General features: G+C 43.7%; 1 protein-coding gene across 1 annotated transcript in view; it reads left to right on the forward strand.

The window, feature by feature from the left end:
- Positions 1 to 23,787, forward strand: part of LOC149462310 (microsomal triglyceride transfer protein large subunit-like) — a 153,513-nt gene that overhangs the window by 25,417 nt on the left and 104,309 nt on the right. The window contains exons 4-5 of the mRNA XM_089677129.1: positions 17,209 to 17,348; positions 18,888 to 19,044. Coding sequence (XP_089533255.1) covers positions 17,209 to 17,348; positions 18,888 to 19,044 — 297 coding nt within the window. The remainder of the gene's footprint in view (positions 1 to 17,208; positions 17,349 to 18,887; positions 19,045 to 23,787) is intronic.

Genomic DNA, 23,787 nt, shown 5'->3' on the forward strand with positions numbered 1-23,787 from the left:
ATTACTCAGGGACAGACACAGAATTGTTACTCAGGGACACAGAATTGTTACTCAGGGACACAGAATCGTTACTCAAGGACACAGAATCGTTACTCAGGGACACAGAATCGTTACTCAGGGACACAGAATTGTTACTCAGGGACACAGAATTGTTACTCAGGGACACAGAATCGTTACTCAGGGACACAGAATTGTTACTGAGGGACACAGAATCGTTACTCAGGGACACAGAATCGTTACTCAGGGACACAGAATTGTTACTCAGGGACACAGAATTGTTACTGAGGGACACAGAATCGTTACTCAGGGACAAAGAATTGTTACTCAGGGACACAGAATTGTTACTCAGGGACACAGAATCGTTACTGAGGGACACAGAATTGTTACTCAGGGACACAGAATTGTTACTCAGGGACACAGAATCGTTACTCAGGGACACAGAATTGTTACTCAGGGACACAGAATCGTTACTCAGGGACACAGAATCGTTACTGAGGGACACAGAATCGTTACTCAGGGACACAGAATCGTTACTCAGGGACACAGAATTGTTACTCAGGGACACAGAATCGTTACTCAGGGACAGACACAGAATTGTTACTCAGGGACACAGAATTGTTACTCAGGGACACAGAATCGTTACTCAGGGACACAGAATCGTTACTCAGGGACACAGAATCGTTACTGAGGGACACAGAATCGTTACTCAGGGACACAGAATCGTTACTCAGGGACACAGAATCGTTACTGAGGGACACAGAATCGTTACTCAGGGACACAGAATCGTTACTCAGGGACACAGAATTGTTACTCAGGGACACAGAATCGTTACTCAGGGACACAGAATCGTTACTGAGGGACACAGAATCGTTACTCAGGGACACAGAATCGTTACTCAGGGACACAGAATCGTTACTCAGGGACACAGAATCGTTACTGAGGGACACAGAATTGTTACTGAGGGACAAAGAATCGTTACTCAGGGACACAGAATCGTTACTCAGGGACACAGAATCATTACTCAGGGACACAGAATTGTTACTCAGGGACACAGAATCGTTACTCAGGGACAGACACAGAATTGTTACTCAGGGACACAGAATTGTTACTCAGGGACACAGAATCGTTACTCAGGGACACAGAATTGTTACTCAGGGACACAGAATTGTTACTGAGGGACACAGAATCGTTACTCAGGGACACAGAATCGTTACTCGGGGACACAGAATCGTTACTCGGGGACACAGAATCGTTACTCAGGGACACAGAATCGTTACTTTCTGCTTCACAACCACTATTGAATTAAAGAGTATGTCAGACAACACGCAGAGGGGTGGCAGAGGAGGCAATGTTTCAGGAGCGAGCAGACGTGGCAGCAGAGGAAGGGGTCGAGGCAGCACTAGTCGCAGCCAGAGGCCAGTGCTCCCGGTGTCATCCAGCGGTCGTGTCTCCACCGACAACCCTGCCGTCATCGATTGGTTGACTCGGTCGTCTTCCTCTTCCCAGGTCACCTCTGACACGTACAGCGGTCGGTGGGTACGTCAGACACAACCGTTAGTTGGCATGGCCCGGGAGCAAGCCCACTGAAATCACGTGTCCTCTACCTGCCCCTGTCCTTTGGTGTTCCCTCACCAAGCGAAGTATCGCATGCTGTGGGCTCAGCCCCACTGTACAGTGAGGAAGAGCTAACAGAGGGCGGTCAGGAACGGGGGGAGACATCCGCCTCTTCAGCAGCCAGGCGAAGAAGTACTGGCGAGGAGAGTGGCTCGGTAGCCAGTCTAGAGACAGGTCTGTCTCCTGACCCACACGCAGCCGAGGGGGCTAGTAGTGACGCGGAGACCCTAATTGATGATGATGAGGCTGATCGCACTTGGCAGCCTCGTCGTCATCAGGCTATTGCTTCCGCATCATCAGGAGAAGAGGGTGCCAGCTTGCCAGCGAGCAAAACAGTCGGTGGGTTGCCCAGGAGGCAGCAGGGTCACAGCAGTGTCAGTGGAGGCAAACGGCCACGGAGTAGAGCACCAGCTCCACTGCAGCCTACCACCACGGCCAGTAGTGGTGCCGGTGTGCACGGAGGAAGTAGCAGTCAGCCAGTGAGGAGTAGCGGGGGCAAAGTTTCCTACTCGACGGTATGGCAATTTTTCGTCAAGCCGCCCGAGGAAGTAAACGTAGCCGTATGTCGACTATGTGGCCAGAAAGTCAAGCGTGGCCAGGGGGCCCATGTTGGGACTACAGCGTTGCGTCAGCATATGCAGCGTCGCCATTTGGTGGCCTGGGAAAACCGTGATAAAGATACGGCGGTTCTGCCTGCCCCAGCCCCCGCTCCATCACCTGCTCCGTTACTTGCTCCGTCACCCGACGTCAATCGCCCTCTATCAGCCAGTCAAGGCTCCAACACCTCTGCTGAGGGGAGTTGTCGCTCGTTGGCATCTTCCGCTCGTTCAGATGCTCCTTCTCCTGCTACTCCTCTTCACGGATTCCGTCAGCAGTCTTTCTTGGAATCCGTTTCCAAGAGACAACAGTTTGCGAGCACGCACCCGACGGTGCAGAAGCTGAACGTCCTCCTGTCCAAGTTGCTGGTGCTGCAGTCCCTCCCTTTCCAAGTGGTGGACTCAGCACCTTTCCGAGAAATGATGGCTTGTGCCGAGCCGCGGTGGAGAGTGCCAAGCCGGCATTTCTTCGCCAAAAAGGCAGTGCCAGCCCTGCATTCACATGTAGAAGAGATGGTGGGCCAGTCTTTGAGCATGTCGGTCTCTGAAAATCAGCAAACTGAAAATCGGAACCATGTGGACCGACAACGGAAAGAACATGGTGTCTGCTCTGCGTCAAGGAAGGTTGTGCCATGCGCCATGCATGGCTCACGTGTTCAATCTGGTTGTCAAGCGGTTCCTAAAATCCACCATCCCACTGCAAGACATCCTTAAAATGTCACGTAAACTTTGCATGCATTTCAGCCATTCCTACACCGCAAAGCACACCCTCCTTGAGCTGCAGCGGCAGAACGGAATTCCACAGCATCGCCTGATCTGCGACGTTGCAACAAGGTGGAATTCAACCCTACATATGTTAGACCGCCTTTACGAACAGCGAAAGGCCATCACCGATTTCCTGATGTTACAAGCGGATAAAGGTACTCCCCTGTGTAACTTAGATGTCAGCCATTGGCAGCTCATGCGTGACACCTGCCGCTTGCTCAGGCCCTTTGAGGAGGCCACGCTATTCGTGAGTCGGCAGGACTATGGGATGACTGACGTCATTCCTCTGTTGCACGTCCTGGAACAAATGCTGTTAACAATGGCTGGTCAGGGTGCGGTAGACGTGGCGCACAGATCTCAACGCCACATGACCCCTGTGGGGGCAGGACAGGAAGAAGAGGAGGAGGTAGAGGAGGACATTGGTGCTCAGGAATTATTGAGTGAAATGGGTGGTTTTTCCACTCAGCGGACAGGAGTGGAGGAGCAGGAGCATCTGGTAGAGGAGGAGGAGGAGGAGACAGAGGACCCAGACACACCGTGGCAGTATGCTGTGGAGATGGAGGCAGGGAGTCCCTCGCATTCCTTGGCACAAATGGCCCATAGCATGCTCGGTTGCTTGCGTAGCGACAGCCGAATAATAACCATCAGACAGAGGGATGACTTTTGGCTGTCCACCTTGTTGGACCCTCGCTACGGTTCAAAAATGGTGGCCTTTTTCACACCTGCTGAGAGGGAGGCCAAAATAAAGTACTATAAAAACCACCTATGTAGTCAGTTGGTCTCTGCCTTTCTACGCCAACGTCCATCCTCAGACACTGTGGGCCCTGTGCGCTCGCGTTCCGCTGCCATGGCAGCAGGGGAGGGGTGGGGTGGTAGGAGCAGTGGCAGCTCCACCAGCAGCGGCTGCCTCAGTCTGCAGTCGATGATGAGTAGCTTTCTTCACCAGCGCAGTGAGGAAACTACTAACCAGCCGCAGCAGCAGCAGCATCAGGTGGACCTGGAGCAGGACCTCAAACAACAGGCTCGGGCCTACTTGGACAGCACCCTGCCAACCGAGGTAGACAATCTCCTTGACTACTGGGCAACGAAACTTGACCTTTGGCCCCAACTAGCTGAATTTGCCCTTGAAAGGCTGTCATGCCCGGCCAGTAGCGTGGCATCGGAGCGCGTGTTTAGTGCGGCAGGAGGTATTGTAACTCCGCGGAGGACACGACTGTCCACCCAAAGTGTGGAGAGACTCACGTTTGTGAAAATGAATCAGGCGTGGATTAGTCTGGATTTCAAACCACCAGTTCCTGACACAACTGACTAAATCCGCCATGAATCATGCCCCAAACATGTTATTATTTTTAACATAGGCCTCTGTATGGCCTTCAATTTAAGCTGCTTACGCTTCGCCACTCTGCCATGGGCCCCTGTACCGCCTCCTCTTGCTGCTGCCAGGTCCAGAGTGTGTCATGGGTCCCTGTACGGCCTCCCATTGCTGCTGACTTCATCGCCAGACTCTGCCATGTGCCACTTTCAGGTCTCCTTACACTGTTGGTGGGTTCCATTTTGTGATAGGGTGCTGTATGGCCTTCCATTGCTGCTGCCTCCTCCGCCACCCTGCGCCATGTGCCTCTGTCGTCTGCTCACGCTGCTGAAGATCTAGTGAAACTAGTGAAGATCACAAACTCTTTTTTAAATGGAATCCCAAGCTGCTTTGTTTACAAATGGAAAGGTGTTCTGAAAATGTATTGGGCTGTAAATTGCATTTTTTTCTTTTTCTTGTAAATCTGTATTTAAGAGAATTGTGTATGTTTAATATTGCCCTAAACACTTTTTTTTTTAAAAAGAGCTGCTCCCCACTGAACCACTGAATGATAATATATATATATATATATATATATATATTTATTTATTTATTTGCATTGATACATGCTCCCTATGGCAGTGCCCAGCTGCTCACGCCCTTTTTTACTCATAAGCTTGCAAACTGGCCATAAAAAAAGGGCAGAAAAAAACATGCAAGATTTAGCTTCCATAGACTTTACTGGAATTTGATGCTATGTTTGGGGTTGGATGATTTTTTCAATTGTTTGGCAAATGTCCAGCAAAGCAAACTTGCACTAGTCATTGAGGTTGATTTACTAAAGGCAACTAGACTTTGCACTTTGCAAATGAAGTTGCACTGATTTCTCCCAAATCTTAGTGGATGTGGTAACGCTTCACTTTGTAAAGAATACCCAATCAAGTGCAAGTGCAAAAGAAAAACGAAAAACAGCATTTTTGCTTGCACATGGTTAGAAGATGGAAATCAGCAAAGTTTCATCACATTCACTAAGCTCTGGGGAAAATGAGTGCAACTGCAAAGTGCACACTCTATTTGCCTTGAGTAAACCAACCCCTGAGTCAGAAAGTTTTGAAGTCAACAAAGGCACTTTTAATATTTCTCTTAGAAAAGGTTTACTGTAAAGAGAATTCAGGGCATCTTACTAACCTACTTTCCAACCTACTAATACTTACCTCCTCCCAGGGGCGGACCGACAACTCATAGGGCCCCAGGGCAATAGGGGATCATGGGGCCCCTGTGTCCTTGCCCATACTCAAACCACACCCAAAAAAGCCTATCAAAGGTAGTAGGGGCATCTCATGGGGCCCCCTACTGACCCGGGGCCCTCGGGCAGTGCCAGAGTGCCCAGATGATCAGTCCGCCCTTGCCTCCTCCTCACTTTCCTGCTGCTCAGTTGCTTTGTCATAGTTGATGCAACTAGTCATTGATCCTGGCTATAGTGGAGCATGTAATGTTTTCTCAGAATGCCTTACTGGGCAAGAGTGGCCAATCACCAGGTCCAGACACTATCACCTGATCAGAACCATCTGTCCCCACTGGATAATTAATCTCATGTCTTCTTCTGGTGACAATGCTAAAACTTTGGATTTCTCTTTCAGTGACAATGACAATCACTAAGACAAAGAGAAATTGTGTATCTCCCCAGTGGGAACACTAGCAACATAAAAAAAAACTTAACACAGAGGATAAAACTATTTACCACTTTATTCAAAAAAAGCTTTGCCTTTACATACAGTTTAAGTTCAGACTGACTACTTTAGAAAGGGTTAAAAAAAGTCCTAGAACTGTCAGGTTTATGTAATCCCTTCAGTTCTCTACTGCATTGGTTTTTACATTTTACAACCTAACACCGGCTTTGAGTGATGTCTCAGGTTCATTGCTGAGAGCTCTCTCAGAATAATAACCAGTTTAATTTTTTTTGTAAGCCAAAAATGTATCTAAAAAGTTGCCTATTCATCACATATTTGTGTTCTTTCAGCTTCATAAGTCAGCACAGACTTGCCATTGATTTATTTTTACTACATCAGACATGGTTGGTGGTCTAATTCCAGGGCTCCTATCACTAGCTCACCTTTGGAACTGTCTTCGGTGCAGTGGAAAGGGTCAGGGCAAGCTGACAGGTGAAGTCCAGTACTTGCGTCAGCTGTTTCATAATAGTTGCATTCTAGGCAACCATCCAACACGCTTCTCTCCTGTTCTGCTTCCAGTCTCTGATTATCTGCTTTTTTATGGGAACATGTTCTGCTGATTATGAGATCTTAGAAATTACTTGAAATAAAAGGAGATGACTATCTCCTGAACTGGTTTCATTCATGGAGAATGTTTAAAGGAATAGAAGCAGGAAAGGGAAAAAGGAGGGTGATGCAAAGTAATACAAGAAAAATGTTTGAATGAAACTTTAATATAATCAAAACCCTTATTTGTTTATCCGTCTCATCATAGGAAAGTACAAAATATTTCATGATGTCATGAAGATACATGATCAAAGCAGTGCACACTGAAAAGGTGCTATCACACTGCTCTGTTGAAAAAATGCATTAAAATGCATATGTGTTTTTGATGCATTTCTGGTGCATGTTTTAGTTGGCATGCTCCTGTGAAGCATGGGCATGAAAAATTCAAGTGTGGTGCATATTTGATGCATTTTTGGCATGTTATCTATTATTTCAGTGGGTAGCTGTGTTTTTTATGCAGTTTTGAAAAGCACATGAAAGATGCAGCATGCAGGGCTTTTCAAAATGCATTGCACCCGCAACGCAATGTTGTGAAGAGTCCTTTAGGATTTAAGGGGAAATATTTTTATTGCGTTTTTCTTGCATTTTTAGCAAGGCAAAAACCCCACAAAAAAAGCATCAATGTGAAATGGCCCTAATAGTTACTCAAGCTATATGCTGTCTGAAAATACTTATGGAGTATTGGGGTCAACAAAGCCTGCCTGTGAAAAGCTGTAGATAATGCAGTTTTTTTTTTCATTACATATGTCTGGGAGGGCAAGGGGGAAAGGGGAAAATTGTATGTGTATAATTCTGACTTAGTTTATAGCACAACTGTATGATTTTTTTGTCCCCTTTGGCAGTTTGCAAAAAAAAATCATCTCTGGCTGCAATACTTACCTTTGGTGTACCTATTCTTCACCACAAGATTGTTGGGAATGCAACAGCATGTACTATAATGTACTATATACAGTATTCTGTGGTAATATCACTTGACCAGTAGATGGCACTGTACGCTAAAGGTTACTAGTTGTGTATGTGTAAAACTTGCTGCTTCTTTCCTTTTCTCTATCATCTCTTCAGGAAGTAATGTGTCTGTAACATGTCTGCTGCTGAAATGTGCTCTGTCTGTTTGTAACTTAAGCCACACAAGTAAAGTCTGAATTCTGCTATCACTACCAGTGTCTTCTCTAACACATAACCAACAGGTTATGGGCCCAGCTCCAGACACTGAAAAAAAGGAAAACTACAAGCAAGTAAGTGCTGCATTTACAATCCAATTCACTGAAAGATGGCAAGTGCTTCAGATATGAAGTTTACAGTAGCAAAGCTCAACAACACCAACTACCAGCTATGGAAGTTTAAGCTTGAAATGCTGTTATCCAAAGATGACTTGTGGCAGGTACTAGATACACACAGACCCAATGACAACCCGGAAGAATGGGACAGGAAAAACAGGCAAGCAAAAGCAGTCATAAGCCTGTTAGTGGAGGACGATCAACTCATTCATATAAGGAAAGAAAGCACAGCTAAAGGTATGTGGACTGCATTACAAAAGCTGCATGAACGTGCAAACCTAAACAGTAAACTATATCTGCTACGCAAACTGTACAAGATGAGGCTGGAAAAAGGGCAGGAAATGGGTGAACATGTAATGCTATGCTAGAAATTGTGGACCAGCTGGGTGCAATAGGTGAAGAAATAAAAGGCAACCATGTTGTGGCGCTACTTCTGTGCAGCCTTCCAGAATCATACAGTGCCCTTATAAATGCTCTAGAAACTAGACCGGAAACTGAACTGACGCTAGAATATGTTAAGGGAAAATTAATTGATGAATACAGCAGAAGAAAGGAAAATTTGCGTAGTGAAGAGAACGAGAGACCAGAGGCAGCTCTGAAGGTGCATGAAGGCATAAGACAAAGCAAAGAAACCAGGGTATGTTTTCGCTGCAAAAAGGCCGGTCACCTGAAAAAGAACTGTTGGAAAGCTGAGCAGCGAAAGCGGGAGCTACCCACAAGAGAAAGAGCTAAAGCAGTCATGAAAGAAAATGAAAGTGCATCATGGAGTGGTACTTTTAAAGTGACTCAGAATAGTACCTCACATGGATGGTACATTGATTCAGGGGCAACAAGTCACATGACAAGCGACGAGACATTCTTCACAGAAATTGATTTTAGTGCAAAAGATAAAGTCTTCCTAGCAAATGGGAAAAGTATTACAGCAGAAGGTAATGGTCAGGGATTCCTGAACTGCAAAACGTCATCAAGGGGCAAGCAGAGCATCCTTGTAAAGAATGTTCTATATGTTCCAAGCCTAGAAGGAAGCCTCCTATCAGTTAAAACCCTTGCAAGCAATGGACTCACTGTCCAGTTCAGAGGTAATGAATGCACAATTCAAAATGGAAAGCAAATTCTAGCAAGAGGAAGATTAAATGAACATCTGTACAAACTCGTCACTGAAAGTGAGAAGGCTAATGCGGCAACTCATAACCCACATGACAAGTGCATCCACCTGTGGCATAGAAGACTGGGGCATCGAAACCCAGAAGCTATAAAGGACTTTGCAAAGAGAGGTCTATCAGAAGACATGAAAATATTGCCTTGCCACACACTCAGCAAGTGCACGTGTTGCATCAAAGCAAAGGCCACCTGAACCTCTCTTCCACAGACCAGTCAGAGTAAAACCATTAAACCCATGGAACTGATACACAGTGATGTGTGCGGACTGCGGACCAATGAAAACAATCACACCTGGCGGGAACAGATATTTACTGACTTTCATCGATGATTATTCCCGGTACACAATAACGTATCTAATGAAGCACAAAAGTGAGACATTAGAAAAATTTCAAGAGTTTGTAGCTATGACAAGCAACAAGTTTCAAAGGAAACCTGGAATAATACGCACTGACAATGGAGGGGAATATATGAATAAAGAGATGGAATCATACCTAAAGAAACAAGGTATTATACACCAAACAACTGTACCATACACTCCTGAGCAAAACGGTGTAGTGGAAAGAAAGAATCGCACTCTTGTAGAAATGACAAGATGTATGATTACGGACGCTGGCTTACCTAACAAATACTGGGGAGAAGCAATAATGACTGCAACATACCTATAAAACAGGCTCCCATCAAAAGCTATTGAGAGTACACCATATGAAATGTGGAATGGATCAAAACCTAACATAGGACACATCAGAGTATTTGGCTGTAAAGCATATGCCCACATTCCAAGTCAGAAACGCTCCAAGTTGGAGAACAAAGCCATAGAAGGCATTCTGGTCGGCTACAGTGAGCAGAGTAAGGGATATAGAATCCTTTGTCCAAAGACCAACAAGGTCACAGTAAGCTGCAGTGTTTATTTTGATGAAAGTGAAGCACCAGATAATACAATTTTTGAAAAATATGGAGAGGATTTACACACTGAATCGGCAAGAGACACTGATTTATGCGAAGCAGGACAAGAGCCAGAACAAGAAGTGGAACTTACAATCAACGATCCAATAGAACCCACTGAACAACAAGAAATCAGAAGATCCTCTCGAATGACAAAAGGGATACCACCCCGCAGGTTATCATAAGCTGCTAAAACACATCAAACACAGAAGCCAACATCCTGGGAAGACATAGAAACTTTGCCGAGAAGGGAAGCCGATCAGTGGAGAAAAGCAGCTGAAGAAATAAAATCACTTCAAGAAAATAAAACCTGGTCATTAACAGAACTCCCTCCTGGTCGCAAAACCATCGGAAACAAGTGACTGTTGCACTCTCTTCAACTGAAGCGGAATACATAGCAGCAGCACATGCATGTCAAGAAGCCATTTGGATTCGTCAACTTCTACTAGACATGGGACTGAATATGTCACAACCCACACCCATCTTTGAAGACAATCAGGGATGCATAAAGCTTACACACTCTGAGAAGATTAACCCAAGAACCAAGCACATTGATGTAAGATATCATCTGCTCAGAGACATGCAAGAACAAGGGGCTATCGACATCCAGTACTGCCCATCAGAGGAGATGACTGCAGACGCACTCACCAAACCTTTGCCAAGGGAACGTCATTGTTTTCTACAAAAGAGACTAAATGTCATATAATTATGCACATGCCGTTGAGAAGGGGTGTTGGGAATGTAACAGCATGTACTATAATGTACTATATACAGTATTCTGTGGTAATATCACTTGACCAGTAGATGGCACTGTACGCTAAAGGTTACTAGTTGTGTATGTGTAAAACTTGCTGCTTCTTTCCTTTTCTCTATCATCTCTTCAGGAAGTAATGTGTCTGTAACATGTCTGCTGTGAAATGTGCTCTGTATGTTTGTAACTTAAGCCACACAAGTAAAGTCTGAATTCTGCTATCACTACCAGTGTCTTCTCTAACACATAACCAACAAAGATGTACTGAGGAAATCCTGTGAGTGCAGGGTGCCCTGGACACACCATCTGAATCCAGCACCCTGCACTCTGTGTATTGATCAGGATGATATGGATACATTGGGGTCTATTTGTAAAAAAAAAATTGCCATGTGAATATCTCAAGCCTTCAAATAACCTTTATGAATAAGTCATGTAATTTGCTGAATATATTTATTTCCTATGATTATCCTGTAGCTGAATAAAGCTAGATGTGCCAACACTGGGTTTTTGATGCTTAAGTCTTGGCTGAATTCAAAGGACAATATAATATCCGTATGCTGGCAGAAAGTGTCAGACTTTTATGAGCTTCCCCCAATGATGGACACAGGAGAACCTATGTCTGAATGTCCCACTGGAAGGAGACGAGAAGGTGCTTAGAACTTCTGAGTCTGATAGATTAGTATGGATGGTGTGCTACTTTCTGTATCCTGGGACTACTGGAAAATATAGTTCCATATTGTCTGTGCGGCTCTCCAGGCACTGGAACTCCCTTTTCTCACTTTTGTAGTCCCTTTTTCTGCTGGAGCTACTTGATGCCAGAACCTGAGGAGGCCCTCTCTGCTGTGTGCCCCGAATCCTCCAAGGATTGCCTTGCCTGCCCTGTTCTGTGTGCCTAGGACTTACCCCAGTTGTGCCATCTCTGCTGTGCTCTGTGTACCAAGGACTTACCCCAGCTGTGCCAAGTCTGCTGTGCTCTGTGTTGCAAGGAGGACCTACCCTGGTTGTGCGAAATCTGCTGTGCTCTGTGTGCCAAGGACCTACCCTGGTTGTGCCAACTCTGCTGTGCTCTGTGTGCCAAGGATCTACCCCGGTTGTGCCACCTCTGCTGTGCTCTGTGTGCCAAGGACCTACCCTGGTTGTGCCAACTCTGCTGGGCTCTGTATGCCAAGGACCTACCCTGGTTGTGCCAACTCTGCTGGGCTCTGTGTGCCAAGGACTTACGTTGGTTGTGCCCACTGTGCTCTGTGTGCCAAGGACCTTCCCTGGCTGTGTCAACTCTGCTCTGTTCTGTGTGCCAAGGACTTACCCCTGCCATGCCAACTCTGCTCTGTGTACCAAGGACATACTCCCCACCGGGCCTCCTGTTTGCCCTGTGAACTATCTACCCTTTGCTGTCCCATATTGCCTTCCTGTGGATCACTCCCCATTGCTGTGCTTCTGTTTGCCCTGTGGACTATATCCCCTTTTGCTGTCCCACATTGCCGTCTGGAGGATCACTCTGCATTGCTGTGCCTTCTGTTTGTTCTGTGGACTATTTTGTCTTTCCTGACGTTTGCTCTCTCTGCCATGAAACATTGTTGCCCTGCAGACTATTCCTTTGTGCTGTGTCCTACTGTCACCCTTCCTATACCCCAGAGTTCTCCAACAAATGCCCGCACATCAGGTTCCTGGTGATTTGCCTTTGTGGGATTTCTTTCTTTGCACTCCTAGTCCATTTTTCAAAAGACTTTTGTCAAAGGATGTAGGGTGGTGTTGAAAGAGTTGGGGGGGAATTGTCAGCTGATCAACACCTGCATCCAATCAGATGCAGGCACCGTTTGAGTATTCTGACAGCTGGTGCAGCTGGCTGTCAGAAGATGATATTCCTCAGCGGGAGAATCATCCATCCATGCTGTTAGTATGATTGGGAGAATCTGTTAGAGTTCTTTCTTTCAGTCTGCAGACAGAAATCTATATGTGTATTTCCAGTTTACGTATTTGCATAGCACTTTTATTGATCCTGTCACTGGCTTATTGTCACCAGCGTCGGAGCTGCCAAAATGACATTGCCAAAGTTATTATTACTTTCTAATTTAATTTTCAATAACCAGCGCTTAAAATATTATTGTAAATTATCTTGATCCCTTAAGGGATCATTATTATTGATATTAATATTATTACTTTCTGTTATTTTTAATCCTGCCAAGCTTACAAATGCACTTAGAAAATTATACACCCACATAATCGGAGTTAGAGCTGAACAGTATTAGGAAAAATGCCATTAAAATTTCAGTAACATATAAAAAGTATTTTAAACTGCAGAAAACATGTTTTTAGCAATCTTGGCTCCTGGAAAGTTAGTTCTAGAGAATTCAATGGGAACAGATTCATGGATATCTTTTGGGACCTTGACTTAGGTTTGGCAGGGATTTTAGCTATGAGACAGCAGGATATGTCTAAAACATCAATGAGTCCAATAGTTCCAGTTGTTTAAAGCTTATTCCAATAGATGTAAAAATAGCCTAATACCTGTATAAGGTGAAGTTATATTCACCTTTTACTATGGGAAGAAAGTTCTGTTTGATTTTAATAAAGGACTACTGTACATTAAAATAAGGGTTTGCTTTATTCACAAATAGATATATACATAAATTACAATAAAAATTAGGGATAGACATGGGGGAAGAAGAGACATCACTCTCACCACCTGTACAGTCCCATGTGTGGAGGACGGCTTCAGCCGTCATGCCGGCCACACCCTCTGACACATTTTGCCCCGCCCACCAGGGCTTGATCACAGCTCCTCTGTGATCAAGCCGCGGCGGGCAGGGCGAAACGCGTCAGTGGCGTGGTCGGCATGAAGACTAAGGCCATCCTCCACACATGGGACTGCACAGGTGGTGAGAGCGATGTCTCTTCTCCTCCTACTGTTTAAGCGACTGGACTGACACTTGGACACTGCTCCCCTGTATTTGGCGGAAAGGTAATTTCTCCGTCACTAAGCTTCTGAGCGGCACAACGATGTCTCATGCTAGGGATAGACATGAATTCATACTTTTTATGAATAAAGGTGATAAAGGTGAGGCAGTAGATGGGGTCTTCTCCCTTTCACGCACAAAGGAGATCCTCTGTTCAATCTTAAAGCAATCCCTTCAGGTGGGCCCCAGTAAATCACACCCATTCTTCCAGAATTATTACGACTATACAGCATTTATATAGTGCCATCAGTTTTCTCAAGGCTTTACAGCGTGAGGGCAGATAGTACACTTACAGAAGGCCCTGTTCGTTAGAGCTTACTATCTAAAAGGGAGGGTCAAGTGATACAAAAGGTGATAACTGTGGGGGGATGAGCTGATAGAGAACATAAAGTACAGTTATTAGGTGGGGCAGGATAGGCTTCTCTAAAGAGAAGGATTTTCAGGGATTGTATAAAAGTAGACATATTAGGAGACAGTAAGACAAATTAGGGTAGTGAATTCCATAGGATGGCAGAGACTCTGGAAAAGTCCTGAAGACGAGCATGAGAGGAAGTGACAAAGGAGCTAGAGAGCAAGAGGTCTTGGGAGAAACGAAGAGAAAATAGGGTTGGTATTTTGAGACTAGGTTAGTGATATAGCTGGGGGCCGAGTTGGGGATGACTTTGTATGATGTTGTTAGTATTTTGAATTTAATTAGTTGGGGGAGCGGAAGCCAGTGGAGGGACTGGCAGAGAGAAGTAGCATACACTGAACAATTGGTAAGGTGGATGAGTCTGGACTTGTCCAACGGGGCATCAGGGCCAGATCTAGCCTATCATATCTGAGGGTGCAGTAAAAAATGTCAGGGGTCAACACTGTGTGCGAGTTACTGACAGTCTGTCACACCAGAACCAGTGTTTGCCATTAACTCAGCATGCTTCTGTACTACAAGTCACAACCTGGGAAACACAAATATGCATTAGGCTGTCATTAGATTAGGATAATTAAACAGAACCTGTGCCTCCATATAATAGGTGTTATTATCAGAGTCCCCTTTACATTAGGAGTCCTCATCAGAGCCCCCCTTTACATCAGGAGTCCCAATCAGAGTCCCCCTTTATATAAGGAGTCCTCACTATAGTCTTCCTTTACATCAGGGTCCCCGCCAGGGTCCTCCTTAAATCAGGGTCCCCGCCAGAGTCCTCCTTAAATCAGGGTCCCCATCAGAGTGCTCCCTTACACCAGGCGTCCCCATCACAGTTCCTCCTTACATGGATTGTCCAGATTAGAGAGCCTTCATCAACTGTCTTCATCAGAGTGCTCCCTTACATTAAGTGCCCCCCATCAGAGTGTTCCCTTACATAACCTGACCACATCAAAGTGCCCCCTTTTATCAACTGTCCCCTTCAACTGTTTCCCTTTACATCAAATGTTCATTTCAAAGTGCCACCTTGCATCAGCTGTGCTTATCAGAGTACCCCTTTAAATCAATTGTCTGCTTTGGCCCAGCTTATGGATCAGTGGATGCATTCTCAGAGACCAGGAGGGGCATAACTAAAATCAGGAGGGCACAGCCCACCCCAGCACCCCTCTAGATCCAGGCCTGCAGGGCATGCAAAGCTCATGTTTGTTCTGTGCCCCAGGAGTGTCCTTCGATCTCTGAAGATGGTAAAAACAGGTTGAGATCAAATTTTGTGCAGGATGACCAGATTGTGTTTGCCTGCTGCCTACCGGTCAACATGCTACCCCTCTCAGGCCTTTATCCATTATTTAGTGTCACTGCTAGCAGGCCCTTTCCTTGGATGTATTTGTCTTAACAAGCCATAGGTGAGCTGCTTTTCCAGAAGGCAATTTTATATCAAAGTTGTACAAATCTCAATTTTATCAGTTCTAACATTTTGGTAGACAGGGCATGTTTCACTAAATCTAGAAGGGTGTTTTCAGAAGATTCAGAGAATTATTCATAGACAGTTTCCAATCCCCAACTAAGGCTAGGTTCACACCTATGCAGGTTGCATTTGAGCCGTTTCTGCATTGTGTTTTGCTTTTCTGCACCTACGTTTTTGCCGCGTTTCGATGCTTTTATTTTCATTTTTTTTTTCATTTTTCTTGTTGCTACACAGATTTAAAATGCAAAACACCGCAAAAATGCAATACATGCTTCTCTGCAGCATTTCCATTGAAGTCTATAGAACCAAAAGCACAACTATTTGTGATAAAAAAAGTCCCTGATTCTTTCCAAAAAATGCACTGCAGCTGTGAACATGTCCCATAGGAAGTCATGTTAAATCGATTGTACTGCGTTTCTGCAAAACACTGCAGAAAGCACTTAGGTCTGAACCTAGGGTCACAGTGTACATTATCATTTGAAATCTACGCAGAATTTCTAAGAAAACCAGGAAATGTATTAAGTAAATATGACACAACAGCAGTGGATGCTGGACCCATGAATGAGAAGGTATATACTGGTTCATCCAGGCACGGCATTGGTGTCAGAGGCTTTACAAGTATGGATGCAAGTCAGATCCCTTAGCGTGTTTTTTATTGTTCACACTAATGCAGGCCATAGACGGTTCGTTTATCGGCTGATTTTTCGTCCGAAAAACAAAACATCGGTCGTTCTGTAAACCAATGTTGCCACCAATGATTGCGAAAATCGTCCGTTTTTCACAAATTTTCCGACCGATAAAAGAAATGAGGAGGAACCGCAAAAATCAGCCGATAAACGAACCATCTATGGCCTGCATAAGACAAATCAGGGCTGCATTTACCATTAGGCAAATCTAAGAAGCATTATTGACCATACAGTAGTTCAGAGACTTTCTGCTTATAGGAAACTTTCATAAAATAATTCATGTCCACTGGCATGTGAAAATCATCACTTCTTCGATCAGTTCATGGTGCCTATAATGAATAGAATTTATAATTCAGCCATGTTTTCTTTAAAAGTTTTAATATTCCACCCTGCAGGTTTAAAGTACACCTGTTTTTCATCAGTAAATCTAATTTTAAGGAGGACACGACTAGGCTAAAAAAAGCAAACATACTTTTTCTAGAGCTACCATATGGAGTCACACATTGGCAATAGCAATTATGGCTGTACATGACCTTCACTGTCTTGCCATCTTGCAGTTGCCTTATCCCCATAATTTTCCTTCACCCATGAATCCACAGCTTCTCCTTCTTCCCTGTACTCCTCCCACATTGGTAGAACACTGGAGTAGCCAAACCAACTTGCCATTCCTTTCCCCACTTTTAACTGGACATATCTCCATATGTCATGTGGCCCCACTCACCAACCTTTCCCTCTTCCACTGCCCTGTTAATACACTTTTTAGTTTTTGAAGAAAATAGAAAGGTTTTAGAGAAGCTGTGTCAGGTATGTACTGATGTGTCCTTGTTACAGAAAGTAAGTACATTTCCTAAAAAGGGACACAAACAATGCTCAGCCTTCCCAATCTACTGAAAAAATTTGGTGATGCAACAGTTGTAAAAAATTATGTTTTGGATTTTTTGCTGTGATTATTATCTATTAATATAGATATCAATGTCTATCTGCATATCAGGTACTGCACATGTTTTCTCTTTGCTTTCTTAAGGTTTTGGGGGTATCTTGGAACTCCTCCAGCAACGGATATTTGTTATTAAATGGCACAACATTCCAGAAAGCTGTTTCTCAGGAAAGTTATAATTTGTCTGCCAACTTGGGATCGCTCCTTGGAACTCATATCACTTCTAGGTAATGAATTATAATATCTATAATACTTAAAGTTCTTATTTGCCATTTTTGTGACCTCATGGCTTTTTACCTGATCCAGTATGCATTATCAGCTGCGAAGCCTTTTATAAAGAGGTGTGTGCCTTTCCAAATCATGTCCAATCAATTTAATTTATCACAGGTGGACTCCAATCCACTTATAGAAACAACTTAGTATTGATCAAGAGAAATGGGAGGCACCTGAGCTAAATTTCACGTGCTGCTGCAAAGGATCTGGATACTCATGCCAATGGGATAATTCAGTTTTTTTATTTTTTATAAATTTGCAAGCATTTCTAAAATTCTGTTTTCACCTTGTCATAGAGTACTAAGTGTAGCGTAATGAAAAAAGGCTGCAACATAACAAAATTGAAAAAAATTATGAATGCACTATATATATTTATATATATATATATCTCTCACTACCCCCTTAGGGATTGCCAATGAATTTGGGTCCCTCTATAGTCCTGCACAGCCAGTCATTCAGCATTTTCCAAACACACTTTCATCCGGAGACAGAAACCAGGGGGGTATAGGATGCCCAAGGGAACCGATATCTCAGGACAACTTCCTGAACTATTCATAGCTTCTTTTCTCTGACACAGTCTCTTTTGGAGTGTTAGCCAGCAGCTCCTAGTTGTACTACCTCAGACCCTAGATGAGCTCCTCTTCACCCAGCAATCTGAAGTATTTCTGCCTGAACCGGGGAGCTGGCTCTTGTTCCTTTAAATAATGTGCATAGCCACTAGCAGAGGGCTAATCTGGTTTCCCACCAGAGTGCTCTTTCCCCTATCTCCTCAGGGTGTTCAGGTGAACTCACTCAGATCTTCTCCTGTACTGCTTGTAGGATGGCTGCTGCTACCAGGCCTATCAGCTGGGCTGCTTCTTCCCTGCAATACAAGTAGTCCTCTCTCAGGGGGCCAGTGAGTCCTGAGTTTTCCTCCTTTCGAATCCAGACTCGCAGGCAGGCCCATCCCACTAGGCCTCCTGGCAGCCTTCCACTTCCAGCCTCACATTTTCCTGCTACTTTCTACACTTCTCCCTCCTTACTCCTGCTACTGAGCAGGCTCTAACACTTTTAAGGGAGTCCCAGCCCTTTGCCAAGCCTTCTGTTGGGAATTGGCTGAGATCCTTCAAGAGTGCAGCCAGCCAATCCTCAGATTAAACCACTGTCTCCAAGACCCTCCTCTGAAAGCCTCAGGACAAGGGGAAATTCCAGAGGGGCTGATCTGCAGTCTCTCAGGCCTGACCAGAATTTGACCCCTCTGGCTATCTCACCTGCTCCTGGCTAATCATTAGGGTCTAGCTACCCCTAGCTAAAATAGGAGGGTGCAACACACACACACACACACACACACACACACACACACATATATATATATATATACTGTATATCATCATAACTGTGTGTTTAGCTGTTTGCACAAAGTTCAGCTTTAAAAAGATGAAGTGTTGCCAAAATACAATGTCTTGATAAAATCATATTTTCATGTATTCATGGGTGAACTCTTGTATTGTTAGACAACAGTTAGGGCTTATGTCCTCCAAGCCTGGTCCTCTAGAGATTGTTGGAGAGAGCATTGAGGTCGTACTGGGAAAGCTGCCTGAAAAATACCACAAGGTTTCATTCAAGAGCCATCCTCCATTACATCCTGCACCGTCAGATGACACCTCTTTGGTATGGTAACACTACTTTTTTTCAAACTGTTTACCCTTTCTTCACTTTTTTTTAACTTTAAATAGCTACTGTATGACGCCTCTTCTTTGTAAAAATTATACTTTTAAATGCAAGTCTAGATTTATGAAAATAAGTATCCCAAAGCCCAACTCTTTCCAGCATGCAGAGTTCTAAAGAAACCAAAATCTATCTATGTTTGTTTCCATTCAATGTCATCAGTTTTAAAAAAATATCAAGTATAGACATTGTAGCAATCATGCACACAGAGACGGACGCGGCCCTCCATTTTGTTAAAAATGTCCTACGTTATACCATTTCTCACTCCCAAAGCAGGCAATCCCCTCCATCTTGTAGATCTCTCATCCCCTTCCCTCGCTGTGGGGTGACATGTGGAGTGATGAGAAGGGTCACAGGCGGCCAAAGCACAGCACTAAGCTCCAAGTTATAAAACCTCACAAGCTGGGTGCCTGGCTGTCTAAGAAACTGTGCAATCTGGCATATCGTAAAAGTATAAACTGAGTCCCTCACTGAACTTCAAAAGACCTTCCAAAGGGTCGTAAAGACAGACTTACTTTTAAAAACTCACTTTTCATATAAGTTGATATCTTCACGTAGCACATAACTACCTAAACATGGAGCCTATATTCGGAAGGCTCAGTTTGAGGCCATTCTCCTGATAGGTTACACCCCTTAACTGGCATACATAGAAAAGCAGGAAAGCATATCTCCTGAACCATTCAAGTGCATATTTCATGTTTCATCTCCAACCATTCCGCAGATGCGGCTGAGTATTAATATACTAGTGCTCAGGCCGGCAAATGTACCTAGGAAAAGTTATGAGCCAAAATATAAGCTAAGAGAGATTCTGGTTGTGACTTAGGTCTCCACCCAACACCCCTCCCCAAAAGGAGACCATTGGTTACTACTCCAAAGAGACACCCTGCTGGGATTTGCTAGAAAAAGACTGTTATGCTTGGGGTGTGTGAGAGACAGCAGAGTCTCCTGCGTTTAACATCTAAACTAGCAGTAGAGACAAGAAATCATTTTGACTTATGACACTTGAAACTGCTTAACCCAAGGCGGACTGGCAAGTACTTTAACCCTCTAAATTCCTTTCTGTTGTCTCTTTGCTGTGTTATTGCTCTCTGTATATTTATATATATATTGGCTAAATCTTTGTTCTGTAAATATTTTTATTGCACCCTTTTGACCTTTTAGTAATGTATCTTTCTTTCTGAAAGTGTTGAACTGTTTCTAAAGCTCTTTAATGCAACTTATGAATTCCTGCAGCTGAAGAGCGCTACTATGTGTGTTTAACCCTCTGTATAACCTGTCTGCGGTGACAGTGGTATACAGACGCTTATCCAATCGTCCTAGTGTTATTGCTGATATTGCTGAGTTTCCTCTTTCTCTGTACAAAAAGGAGGTGGTGGCAGTGTGAAGGGTTAATTGCGTAATTAACCTGATCCAGTAACAATCGCGCTCAGGCTGCCGGTACATCGATTTGTGGTCCAGTGAGCTGGAAAATCGTTGTGCAGGGTGCAGCTGGGCATGGCATTGTTACGCACGTAACATCGTGGTTTTAGATTGACTAGTCCTTCGGTCACTAGTTTGGTGAGAAGGGCAGGGGTCTGACGCCGTGATCGTCAGAGACATACCTAATTCACATCCAAAAAATGCAGCTTTAGTTTTTATTACCAATAGTAATCAGTGCTTTCTGGTGTAGTTACGTTGTTGCTATAAATAACCATGAGAGTCTATGAAAATGTTTTCCTTTCATCTCATCACTTATTACATCCACTGGCATGTTAGGCAGTGTACAAACATAAGTATTTTCCTTTTTCCTGTATTCATCCAATAAGTGCCTTCAGCTGGATGTTACATTCATAATGATCATAAGAAACAATATGATGATCATAAGAAATATAGCATAAAATCCCCATCCTATTGCTCAGTTTATCTTCGCCCTAATAGGTGATGGACATATAATCTGTGTAGGCTGTGCCACTGCACAAGGGCTTTCCAGGACTTTGTGGCCCATTTATACCATATGTGGGTCAGATGGGTGGTGGGACTCAATCCTGTTGTCGTGAAGGCCTGAACACTGTTGATGTTACCTACTTACAAGGGCAGGTAAGAGGTGTGAGGCCTTTTTTTCTTTTTAATTCTTTATTTATAACTTTTCAGTCATAAACCATTACATAACTTGGTACATGTTCAAATACAAACAAGATACTGTATGGTTAATCACCCATAACACCTTGTGTGGGTGAGACTGTGTGAATCAATTTATGCCAATGCACATCTTTATAAATAGAAACCAATGTATGAACCAATCTAAATTGCCACTTTACCAACTAAGTAATCCGGTTATAAAAACTACATCTGTTGGTAGCGTGATCAATCATTAGAGTTATGGAAGTCCAGAGCAGGAAACAGAACAGTAGATCAATCGCAGCAGAACGTGGGATAGATGCAAAGAGAGTTTGGAATAGATGGGTGGTACTAAGGAGACAGGTGGGTAGAAGGACATGGGGTGCAATAGTTCCTACGTTTGGCATATACCAGTGACCCTAGCAACTGATTCAAGTGTCTAAGTGGAGGCTGCCAGAATAGTTTGATAACCAGGTGAAAAAGCAAAGTTGACCCAGTAAAACCATTGCTTCTATTCAATATTATTGAGTGTAGTCAGCAATTTTATGATGCCTAACCATGCTGCTGGCATTTAACACTAATGTGATGTCCAACAGTGAGTACGTCCTTCATTCTTGACCACGCACTGAGACATACAGATGCTTCTCCCAGGTCACATTGATGCCATATGAACTGGGATTGCCAAGCAAATCCCTGTTGCAAATCATAGACTCTGAAAGAGTTCAGGGTAAACCAATGGTTTCATCTATGCAGAGTGAATCCGTATTTGAACTTTGGCTGTAGTTGGATGGATCCCCAAAATTGTTCTCCTTCATGGGCCTTTTGGTGTCACTATCATTATTTATATTTACCGGTGTAAAAACGGTGTATGTATTGCTACGCACAAAGTACATTCAGTGGTTAGTATGCCTCACCAGGACATATCACCATCTCTGTAAATGGAGGAAACACACATCCAGGGGCGGACTGACCATTTGGAAACTCGGGCACTGCCTGAGGGCCCGGGGTCAGTAGGGGGCCCCATGAGATGCCCCTGGTACCTTTTCATAGGCTTTTTTTGAGTTTGGGCAAGGACAAAGGGGCCCCATGATCCCCTAATGCCCAGGGGCCCCATGAGTTGTCAGTCCGCCCCTGCACACAACTGCATCAGTAACCTAATCAGGGCTCATACACCTCTAGTTGTGTATTTATTAAAACTTTGCAAACAATGTGCCCAGTGAAAGCACATGAACATCTGTTCTGTGAAGCACAGATCATGCTTGATTAGCTGCTTCCCTGACTACATTAGCTGGGGATTAAAAGTACTGAAACCAGAAGTGAAATGTTCCTCACTTCCAGCTTCATTACTGGCAGAGGAGATGGGGGAATGGATTTTCCTTGATCTCCTCCTGCTATTGCTATTAATGAAATTTACCAAGCATGTGTTAACTAATCCAGAACATTATAAAACAGCCTAAGGATGGCATGTGGGTAAAGCGTACTTAATTTTTTTTTTATTTTTGGTTAGACTCAAGAAGGTTTAAAACCTTTGCTGGGGTTTCTTTTTAATGCAATGTTCCTTTTTTGGAAATATATTCATTTTCTGTCTATGTGACAGGTGTCAGAATGAACCAGATCTGAGGTGAAAACAGAAACATGAGTGAAATTTCTGGCTGCAACTAAGTAAAGGTTTTGGTTGAGGCTGGGTTTAAACAACCTAAATAACAAAAAATGGTGATACAGAATAGCCATAGTAAACAGCTATTGATAGTTTGGTATATCAGGACACGTGAAAACAAATTTCTAATTATGTGCTATATACTGTATTAAGTCTGGCTATAGCACTTATAAAATAAAGGTTGTGGAGTTGGAATGGAGCTGGAATATTTCTACATTCACAGCTAGAAGCCTGTGTGTATTTTGGCATAAGTCTACAATGTCCTTGAACACAGTACTGTACTTTACATGGAGTGTTCCCTGCTGGTGACCCCTTTCAAACTCCTATATGCTAGAAAAGCAAAAATATTTAGATAACAGCATTCTTTCCTTTTATTGAACTTCACAAAACTATACATAATGTAGTACCAAATATGCTTGTTCTTTAACAGAGTTTGTATACAATGCAGAACAAGTCAGAAAGTTCACTCAATTAAAGTAGATGTAAACCATAAAATGACAATGTGGGGTCTATTTATAAAAATATTGCTGTATAAATGTTTCAAACACTTGCTCAACTGTCATGGATAACCCTGTATTTTGCCTGATATGTTTATTTCCTATGATCATCAGCACCATATAGTTGCCATACATGCTGCATTTTCTTTAAACATCACAAAGGGACCTGACAGAGATGCAGGTGATCTTGTATATGCATGGACACACAATGTGTCTCTTCCAGGTCCATAAGACCCATAGCGCATCTGCGCTTACAGGAGATCCTTTTTCAAAAAGGAGAACTTTGGCTGCAAGGAAAACAATGCTGGACACCATGGACTTTAAGTATTTTTTTTTTATTTTCATACAGGGAAAATTATTGGTGATTTGAAATTGATTTTTTTCTAGGCAGGGTGAAGTTCCTCTTTAATGTGGATGTAAAGACTCAATGTTTTT

The sequence above is a fragment of the Staurois parvus genome, unplaced genomic scaffold, assembly GCF_062004578.1.
Source record: "Staurois parvus isolate SC_StPar_1 unplaced genomic scaffold, SC_StPar_1.0 ptg000177l, whole genome shotgun sequence".
Lineage (NCBI taxonomy): Eukaryota > Metazoa > Chordata > Amphibia > Anura > Ranidae > Staurois > Staurois parvus.